Source organism: Cebus imitator, unplaced genomic scaffold (genome assembly GCF_001604975.1).
Source record: "Cebus imitator isolate Cc_AM_T3 unplaced genomic scaffold, Cebus_imitator-1.0 Scaffold260, whole genome shotgun sequence".
Lineage (NCBI taxonomy): Eukaryota > Metazoa > Chordata > Mammalia > Primates > Cebidae > Cebus > Cebus imitator.
In genome coordinates, this window is record NW_016107575.1 from 2,011,323 (window position 1) to 2,022,494 (window position 11,172).

Genomic DNA, 11,172 nt, shown 5'->3' on the forward strand with positions numbered 1-11,172 from the left:
TTAAAAAGACACAGGGGAAACTTTATTTAGAGTACTTAAAACAGTCAAGTTTATTGTTATCTTTATGTATTCTGCTGAATCGATTTCATCCCTTTACTCAAGGTAATGTCCTTCAAAGAGTCAGTTGGCTTCATGTGAGAATCTGGGTTCCAACTACCTTTGTGACACAGGTTGATGGCCCAGTGTTGTGTCCCCACACACCGATATCCACATCCTTTGTTAATGAGTGACAAACTGGCCCACCCAAGGCCACTACAGCAGAGGTCAGCAAACTTCCATAAAGAACCAGAGGTTTTGTAGACCACACTGTGAGGTAAAAATGCTCAACACGGCTGCTAAAGCACAAAACCAGCCACAGACAACATGTAAACAGATTAGCATTGCTGTGTTCCAATAACATTTTATCTATGGACACTGAAATTTTAATTTTTTTTTTTTTTTGAGACAGAGTTTTGGTCTTGTTGCCCAGGCAGGTGTGCAATGGCACAATCTTGGCTCACTGCAACCTCTGCTTCCCAAGTTCAAGCAATTCTTCTGCCTCAGCCTTCCAAGTAGCTGGGTTATAGGCATGCACCACCACACCTGGTTAATTTTGTATTTTTAGTAGGGATGGCATTTCACCATGTTGGCCAGGTTGAGCTCGAGCTCCTGCCCTCCAGTGATCTATCCACCTCCTGTGCTGGGATTACAGGTGTGAGCCACTGTACCTGGCTGAAATTTGAATTTCATGTAATTTACATAGATTATAAAATACTATTATTCCTTTGACTTTTTTCAAGCATTTAACAATGTAAAATCCATTCTTAGTTTTCAGGCTACACAAAAATAGATGGTGGGTTAGATTTGGCTTGAAGGCTATAGAAGGTATAGCAATACTTTAACATACCAGCCCCTAGACTTCTCTGGTTTTTCCAACTCCCTCTTTGTTTTCACCCTCTACAGGTTTTTCTTCCTAGTGAGCTCAGCTATACATTTAAATAAACATATTTTATTCATTATTTCTAGTTGAGAGAGATATTTCTGGACCTACTAGAATGCTGCAATATGGTATACATAAAGACTAAGTAAGTAATATTACTGTTTCCTACATCTTTCCTTTTCTCAATTATAATACCTCTCAGAAAACCCTTCAGGTACAAGTCTTTTCACAGGCTGCATTGTACCACATGGTGTGGCTGTACCATGATTTATACAATCATTTCCCTATTGGTGACATTCTTGACTTTTTCCTCATTACAATGATTTAACAAATATCCTTATATAAAAGTCCCTATATACTGGTGCTTTTATATACTAAATTCCCAATAGTAGGAGTACTGGCTTGGAAGATACAGTTCTTGTAAATTTTGACAGATATTATCAAAGTGCTTTCCAATAAGCTGTGATACTTCACATTTCTACCCATAACTAAGGGAGCAGTTTTCTCACTACATCCCTGCCAATAATAATTGATATTTTGCCAGACAGATGAAATGATCTCATGGTTGTTTTAATTTGTACACTCACAACTGACTGAAAATGAAGTGTTCATGTGCTTTACTGTTCATTTGGATTTAATCTTATATGAATTGCCTATTTATATCTTTTGCCTATTTTTCTACTGGGTTTGTCTTTTTCTTGTGAATTTTGAAGTGCTCTTTGTATATACAGAAGACTACTTCTTGTTATCTAGGCATCAATGCTGTTTCCAAATTTATAGATTATTGGCTTTGTTAAGGCTTTTAGGGGAGGGGGCACACATAATTTTAAAATTGTATTTAATCAATGTCTCTTATAGCTTTTGAGCTAACTAAGTTTTAAGATAGTGACCTCAACTCCTAGATTTTACATGCAGCCTACTAGATTTTTCTCGAAAGATTTACATTTTTTTGTATTTAATCTCTTGATTCTAATAGAATTTACTTTTGTAAGTAGTCTAAGATGTGGGCCCAATTTTATTTACTCCTAGATATGCCAGCACCAAAAACTAAATAACTTACTTTTTTCTTTTTGACTGAACCACTTTTTCATATTAAATTTTCCAAAATTCTGGAATCTATTACTAGTCTAGAAATAATTTTCAGTCCCTAGAGATTCAAAGTATCTTACTTTTCCCCCCAACTCTTGAATATTAGCTTGGCTATTCATTTTCATCAGATCTTTAATGGCCCTGATCCACTGCCTTCTAGCCCTCAGTTTGCCAATGAGAAAACTATCTAATTTTTTGGTTTTTTTTTTTTTTTGAGACAAGAGTCTTGCTCTGTTGCACAGACTGGAGTGCAGTGTCGCAATCTTGGTTCACTGCAACCTCCGCCTCCTGGGTTCAAGCAATTCTCTGCCTTAGCCTCCCAATTAGCTGGGATTATAGGCCCTTGCCACCACGCTCAGCTAATTTTTATATTTTTAGTAGAGATGGGGTTTCACCATATTGGCCAGGTTGGTCTTGAACTCCTGACCTTGTGATCCACCCGCCTTGGCCTCCCAAAATGCTGGGATTACAGGCATGAGCCACTGCGCCCAGTCTATCCAATTTTCATTCTCTGAGATTGCTAGTTTATCTTTCTGAAAGGGCTTAAGATGTTCTCTTTCAACTTTTCAATTATACAGCAAGTGTCCAGTCAATCTCTGTTTTCCTTTTTCTATTGATAATCAGCTGCCCCTATCTATCTGAAGACTGGTATTTTCCTCAACACAGGAAAATTTTCTTTTATTATGTCTGCGAATACATCTTCCCTCTACTTTTGTTTGCTTCTTTGTTTATTAAACAGAAGTTGGAACTTTTGTTCTCTTCATGTCCCTTATCTTTTCTTCCATATTTGCCCCCTTTATCTAATATCTTAAAAGGTATGTCTTTAGCTTACTTTCCAAGATACTCATTAACTCTATCCCAATATTTTGCCTTTCTGCTTAACAAAAGTCAACAATCATACTTTCAATTTTCACAAATTCTGTGGTCCTCTGTCTCAACTTTTATACCAAACTGATTTGGCTTCAAGAATGAAGTGCATCCTGAGCAATAACATTTTTACACGTTCTACTTGCTTTATTTCTTGAGTTTTCACTGTTGCTGTTGGTGTTCTAGTCATATTTATAAATGAAAATTAGATTGATTTGGTATGGACTTACTCCTATACAGTTGTATAAGTCCAATAAACGTATCTTCTAAATGGCAAGTGGTTTGTTATGTTGACAAACTGTGATACTGTGGTTTATAATAATATATATTTTGGTCTTCAACTCCAGTTCCAGGTACAGAGGTCCTAAAACTCTTGTAATTTCCTGAGTGATCAGGGTGCCAGGTGCATCTTTTGTTCTCATATTTGGCCTCTGACCTTGGTTCCTGATACAGAGCTCTGAATCCCTTGGAATTTCCTAGGTGATAGGAGCATCTTTTGTTTAATCAGGTGACTTTTGGTGGGTTCCTGAATGGAAGGTGGTCAAAAGAAAGACCAAGCCATGATTTGACGCCTGGAACTTTCAGCCCCATCCACCAACCTCTGAGAAGGGAGGAGGTCCTGGAGATTGACCTAGTAAATATCACACCTATATGATGAAGCTTCCATAAAAATAACTGAAATGCAAGGTTCCTAGAGCTTCCAGGGTACTGAATATCTGGAGATAGTGAAGAGTAATGCTCCTAAAGAGAGCATAGAAGCTCTGCATCCCTTCCCACATACCTTTCCCTATGCACTTCTTCTACATGGCTGTTTGTCATTGTAACATCTTTTACCTCTTGTAACATCCTTTATAGCAAACTAGTAAATAACTATAAGTGTTTCTCTACGTTCTGTGAGATATTTTAGCAAATGATCAAAGATTTGAAGAAGATGTAGGAATCCTTTATTTATAGCCAGCTGGTCAGAAGTATAGGTCGCAACCTGGAACTTGTGACCAGCATCTCAAGAGGGGGACAGTCTTGTGGGACTGAGCTCTCAACCTGTGGGGTCTACACTATCCCTGGGTAGATAGTGTCAGAGGTGAGTTAAATTGAAGACAATTTAACAACAATTGTAGACAACTGGGTATGGAAACCCAGCTGCTACCTACAGAGAACTGGAGAGTGGTTGGTGGGGAAAAACACCCCCAACATCTGGTCACAAAAATGTGTTGTGTTGACAGTATAGTATGAGAAAGCAGTTTGTCTTCCAAACAGATTACCGATGGGTACAGAGGTGAGAAAAAGTCTGGTATACTTCAGATGGAAACAGAGTACTCTTTTACTCCTGGGTAGATTAACCTTTACTTTTTACCCCACTGGATTTATCTGAGATTCAGAGACATCTGATGTTCAGTTCCACCATTTAAACAGATACAGCAGTCATATAGAATTCTCCGGGCAGAAATTTTGTTTAGAAAACAATTTTTAGAGCTTTTTAATGGAATAAATGCTATAAATTATTTGTTCCATATATACAGACAACGAACTAACAGGATCCCCTTGTTGTACAACTCCAGGAGACAACATTCACATCTCTACGGACATGTGCAATGTAAGGCTCTACTGGGGACTCAGGACTCAGCAGCCCATTATCTCAAAATATCTGGCCAGGACATTTAAACAACTTTTTTTGAATTCAGAATTTTAATGTTTTTAGTTGAGTCTGGTTTGCTTTGGTTCTCCACAGGACTCACAACTAACACACACCTTCAAACATTCAAATTTATATTACCTGCCTGATTTGTGAAGACCTATGACTTTGTCTTCCTGCCAGAGCAAGACTTTCGACTAATTACTCTGATTACTACCCAACAGGCAAATCCACTTATTTGTAACCTGCTGACTATGCTATCTGCTTCATCAGGATTTTGCTAAGAATGGCTCCCTTCATGTAAGAATCTAGCTCCTAGTATTTTGTGTGGTTTTCTATTTTGGCTTATTCGTGTATCCATTCATATATTTTCCATCTTCCAGGAATTCTTAAAAATTTCTAGTTCTCTGACAGAATCCTATCCTGTTTTATTATTCTTGTTACATATCTTTACTATCATGTCAATGAAATTTCTGGAGAGGAACAAAGATATAAAAGCAAGTGTGCTATCTTGGACTACAAATCTAAGTCCACCTTAAAAAAATATAATCTCATCCTTGGTACTTGATTTCATTTACTGCTAGTAGGTTCTATTGCCCTTTGTTCCTGAGTGTTCGGGACAAACAGAAACATATGTATTTTTATGGAGGACGTGTTGTTCACTACCACAAACAATTTTACTTAGAATGTGAATTATCCTGGCTGAGACTATATATGTAAAGCCCTTAGCACAGAACTTGGAACACAGCATGGCAAATGCTCAAATAATAACTGTTAATAAGAATTGGGGGAAGAAAAGGAGAGAAGAGGTAGTTAAGTAAAGGGTTAACAGATTCAGATAAAAGAGAGAATGGTAAAATAATGTGCTTGACAGAGTTTAATATCACAAACCCATTTACTGATGAGTTTATGATACACAATTTTTCTGAGTACTAAATACAAATTGTTAAACTGGGAATATGATGGACAAGAACAAGTTACGTATTTAATTTAAGCCTAGCCAGAATAATTATGGTAGGCCTAGTCAATTCCCTATTAGTTATTCATTTATGATCATTTTACATCGTTAAGAGTCTCAGCTGTTTTTTATTTCTTTTTAAAAGGGAAATTATAAGCTTTAGTGATACTTATAAATTACTCTTGGCCTCTCTCATAAATATGAGGAGGCTAGTTAACCTTAATCATTAGGCTGAGAAATTTGAAAGGCCCCAACAACTCAAGTTTTCCGTTTGTATACAGGAACTCACATAATTACTAAGTTTAGTAGTATCTGGAAGGAACAAGAATATTCTGATGAAGAGAAGGGAAATGCCTAGGACTGAAGAACACATTTCCTCCTTTCTGCTCATGAATACAGACAATAAAGAATTAATTTAAGATCTACTGCGGATGGGATGTTTGCCACAGTTTTGTTAACACAGGCTGCTTCAAAGATAGAATATCTATTCACAGATAATTCATATATAATTTTACCTGATATTCCCCTTTTAAGTGGGGCATCCCTGGAAAGATATTGCTTAGTAATTCCCCATCTTAATGTGCAAAAATATCATTTTAATTTCATTCTACCCAATAGAAGAAAGAGAAAGGGTAGGAGAGTTCAATTTGTAATTCTGCACAGTGAATAATTAGAGTTCATTTTTTACAACCAACCCTGTCTGTTCATGGAAAAAGGGCAGGAAAAGTATGGCTGAAGGTCATATTTTTTATTCCCTGACAATACATGATGCCTTTAGAAAGCCATATTTCCTAAGATAAAAACTTACTGCCTGAAAACTCCTAACTCCATTGGCTTTTTTTTTAAATTTTTTGAGGCTGAGTCTTGCTCAGCCACTCAGGCTGGAGTACAGGGGCGTATTCTTGGCTCACTACAACCTCCACCTTTCAGGTTGAAGAGATTCTTCAGCCTCAGCCCCCCGAGTAACTGGAGTTACAGGCATGTGCCACCAGGTCTGGCTAATATTTTTGTATTTTTAGTAGAGGCGGGGTTTCACCATGTTGGCCAGGCCGGTCTCAACCTCCTGACCTCAGGTGACCCATCCACCTCAGCCTCCCAAAATTCTGGGATTACAGGCGTGAGCCACCGTGCCCAGCCAACTCCATTAATTTTCTAAACTCATATGCAGGAATTCTTAACTTCTGAGAGTAAAATGCTTTGATAATAACATTTTTTTCTTAAGTCAGAAAGGAATTTTTGGAATATTAAACAATGAGCAGTTGTACTTTTAATTTCTGTTGTCAGAGAGAAAAATGAAAAACTTTGACTTCAGTTGTATTTGAAAATGAAATTTTTTTTATTGTCAAAAGTAACCATAGACATTAAAAAAGTAGTGATGTATATAGATGCATTGCTTAAGTCTACTGACAATATTTGTTGCACTTAAGAATTATAGATCACCCACAATAATTCCACAGATTTCTCTGCTTTAAATGTTGCTTACAGGGTTCATTGTTCCAATGGTAATACTAATATTCAACAACCAAAGGTTAAGTAGATGAGGGGAAACACATCAATCACACTGAAAGTTCAACATCTGATAATGTAACTCAGAAAGGAGATTTCTCAAGGGTGAAGAAAGAATCTTACCTGACACACATTAGACAATGAACAAGTTCAAGTCTTAAAATCCTGATTTATTTTAAACTAGTGCTAACATATGACTGTGGTTCAAGTTTGGCAGACAGGTTTAAATGTCAAATCCAACACAAATGACAATACAATTTATTTCAGTTAAGGAAGTTGGACTTTGGCACCAAGTAAATTATGTCTTTTTCATTCCTACATGGCATGGATGCCTCTATTTGCATGACTTCTGAGTATGAAGTAATAATGTATTGATTTTCAACAACTGATCTTTCTGAAAAATACAAAGAAACAGCAAAATGCTGATATTAAAACTGACTCACCACTGTCCTCTGTTTGTTGGGCAGGAAGACTCTAACGATAGGTTTTTGTGGTGACTTGGGGTTGCTCCGTGCCACATCTGTGGGATTTTGAAAAACTGAAAGAGATGAAGGTAGCACTGAAAGGCTAGAAGAGGAAGAAGATGTAACGGTGTCCATTGATGCAGAGCTAGAAACAGAAAAATCAGTTCCGTTTCCCAGAGATTCCAATAACTGTTGCTCTCTTTGTTGGAGTGCATCTAGCTTGCTGGTGTATTCTTCATATGCCTATAAAATAAAGTAGACTTATATTCAATCTGGACTTTGTCCTGACATTAACAAAAGAGAATATAAAATTTTAGCCCTTGATTATAATCTTTTAACCAGCTGAGTTTTAAGTTTCAAATTACAAAATAAGTGCTAGAAATACTATACTTTCACCTTTAAATTGACGAATTCTTTGTTATTAGATACCACACTATATTACATCTGAGAAATCTGACTTATACATATGTGATATCTAGATGGTCCATGAATAATAAAAAAGTACAGTATTTCCAATTTTCTGGTCCAATTATATTTACCTTCCAAACCATGTCTAACACAACACATTGTATAAAGGATAAGTCTTCCTCCTATTAAAAGAATTATTTTGTTCCAGAAAAGCTGTAGGCATATAAATTCCATTTTCTCTCACAACAGAAAAAGAAGTTGAAAAGGACATGAGGTATTAAAGATTTGTTCAAAAAAACCCCACGAAATTTAGGACACAGTACCAGATCTCACTGTTGGCACCAAAATCTCCTCAATAGGGTTTAGAAGATGTGTAACTCCCACATTCTTTCTGAAATAGCTATCAGTTAAAATACTTTATTCTTCTCACTGCGGCTTTTTAATGACTTGTTTCTGCACCAAATGCTGTTTAGAAATTAGGACTTGTATGCAAAGTCATAGGCCTTGTGAAAAAAGAAAAACAAAACAGAATTGTATTTGAAAACATGGCTTATGCCCTATAATCAAGAAATTCCGAGGCTACTCAGGGTATCTTCCTAGAAGTTTCATTTGATGAAGGCTATAAAGTCAAGCAACCGTTATACAAGATATCAAATTTTGAAAGAACTGAATGACATTAAACGAATTGGAATATACAAGTCCACGGTTCTTTTAGGCATTAGTAATTCCCTCGCTCACACTATGGTCTACTATTTCTTCCTACCATCTCAAATAGATATAACACTACAAACATTTATGAAAGGGAGAAACAAAGATTTTACAATGCTCTGTCCCGTCTCTCAAGGAGTTTATTATTGGGCAGTGGAGTAGGAGATGGATGTATTTTTATTTGTGTAACTGCATACATGAGAAATAAACAGTATTCTTGATATAGGTAAGAATGAGGAAGGAAGGCGATCTTGAAAAGTTGGCAATTTAGGTGGACAGAGGAAGTGGGGAGGAGGGAGTCCTGTATACAGGAAAAATCCTGTAACAAAGAGTTTGTTTTTTCTGTAACAAAGAAGGTGGGAAAGTTTAAGATACAGAGGAAAAACTACAGATTGGTATAGTTCAATGTCATACAATACCTGGGACACAGCAAAGGATCAATATATGTTTGTGAAATTTAAATGAAACTTTAGCAGCATACATGTTCTCTTAAAAAAGAAAGAAATTTAAATGAAAAATAGGTAGACAGAAGAACAATAAGGCTAAAAAGGTGGAAGGGATTAGACTGTAGAGTGTATATGCCATGTTATAAAGTCTGAACACAAGGGAGCAAGGGAGAATTATAAGATGTAACATAGAATGAAAGAGAAATTTCATTTCAATAAAGGCCACAGGGCCCTGCTATGCTATATCTTACCACATAATTTGGAAGAAAACAAGGGGGGCAGGAAATAGTAACAAGAGCTACCGAGGTAAGAGATTTAAACTGCATCAAAATGTCCTCTTTGTTTACAGCCTGCTAGTTGACCTACCAAGACCTTGTTTCACAGCAGATCAGGGCATTAAAAACAAATAGATGCCAAATTTTCTGAGCTGCAATTCAGTTTAGCTTTCAGTACCAAGGCCTAATTATTTAAGTGTACTTCTCTCAATACAATCCACTTACTGAACCTTCAATCATTCAGTAAATACATATTGATATACATGTTTGGCTCTGTTAGGGTTCAGACTATAAACACAAATAAGACCAACAAAATTCTTACTCTTTGAAGATCACATAAATGCAGTCTGGAACACAAAGGTTCCTCCTGCATGGATAAAATATTCTTATTTACTGTCACCTGGGCAAGTATAGTTACTACACAAAATAAACCTTAGGAAAAATAATGAACAGAAACAATTTTCCAAACATTATTTCCTTTTCAAAATGTTAGACTTTATTTTAAAAATTATACTGATCCCTCTATGACAGATTATAAGCTATCACTTCACCGCATTTATCAACAGCTTTTCCTTTTGTTAAGTACAAAACATCTACTTATTCCATCTCTCTCCATCCTCAAAGTTGCAATCTACCAAGACCCCTGGTTCATTTCACCTACTACCCTTGCTGCGTTCAGTATGAACTTCAATTAGTCTTTTAATACTCCTGCCATAGATTTCTCTAAATCTCTCATCTCTAAAGGCATTTATTTCCATTCTACCTTCAAGACTCAGAGAAACATCACAGTCTTTAAAAAAGAAATACAAATGATGAAAAGATCTCAATTTAGAACCTCGCACACCCGTAGGCACATATATTTATCCCACCTTCTTAAATGTCTATCTCACTACATTAATCTGTTCAAGGTCAACATTAATCTCTCAAACAGTTACTAAGCTTTGGCCACTGTCTTCCTTCACATACTTTGTGGTTCACCACTGCAACAATGCCATTGGTGATATCTTAGGTTTTCTGGCTAATTCTTGTTATTTTATCAATTAGCTTGCCAGATACAAATTTTGGGTAAATCTTACCATTCAATTATTCTATTTTTTCCTATCAGGTTACCACACACTGCTGGAGAAAATAATAAAACTAGTCTAATTAGTTCCATGATCTATTCATGAAACTGATTTGCCTGCTTCTTCACACTACTGCCTGAAAATCATGCTTGTTTTTAATATCATATCATAGTCACAACAGTTATTCAACCTTCCTAATTCTTCTCTGGATCTTAACTTCATCCCTCAATTTTTAATTCACTCTGAAAATAATATTACTTTCAAATCCACTCTGAAAATCAAAGTCATCAAATTAAAGTTTACTTCTTTATCTGCATAATTCTCCACATCTTTCCCCATTCTTCTTTAACTCTCACTTTAGTGCTAACATTGCGTGTTTAGGGACTTAGTCTACCATTCCCTCCATTTTCTCTCATATCATCTACCTTTCCCTTTTCCTGTTTTCTCACTCTAGTAATATGAGCAAGCCACTCCAAAACATGTGCAAACTTCAACCACAATTATCATCACCAAAGTTCTTTTGGTTATTCAAAATGCTGCAGATACCAGATACCACTTCTTCAGGAGACAATTTTTCAAAAACCCTATTTTTTCTAATCAAAACTCTACTTATTTTTCAAGCAATCTAATTCTAAGCTCTCCTTGCTAAAATCCAGAAGAGGTATCCTTTCTCTTTATCTCCTTTAGAATATTTATCATACTCTTCTTTATATGGCTAATTTTTCTCAACTTCAAAATAATTTTGTGAGGATTAAATGAGATAATACAAGTAAAATAAATTATTGTAGAGACTACCACTGGTATTAGTAATAATGAGTAGTAAAAAAAAAAAAAA

General features: G+C 36.0%; 1 protein-coding gene across 7 annotated transcripts in view; it reads right to left on the reverse strand.

Annotated features, from left to right (window-relative positions):
* The window catches only part of BRAF (B-Raf proto-oncogene, serine/threonine kinase), a 203,603-nt gene that overhangs the window by 103,903 nt on the left and 88,528 nt on the right, over positions 1-11,172 (reverse strand). For all 7 annotated transcript variants that reach the window (XR_001816831.2, XM_017499757.2, XM_037728266.1 and 4 more), the window contains one exon: positions 7,416-7,679. Coding sequence is in view for 6 of the 7 variants with exons in the window: in XM_017499757.2 (XP_017355246.1) it covers positions 7,416-7,679 (264 nt within the window). In the remaining variant the exon portion in view is untranslated. The remainder of the gene's footprint in view (positions 1-7,415; positions 7,680-11,172) is intronic.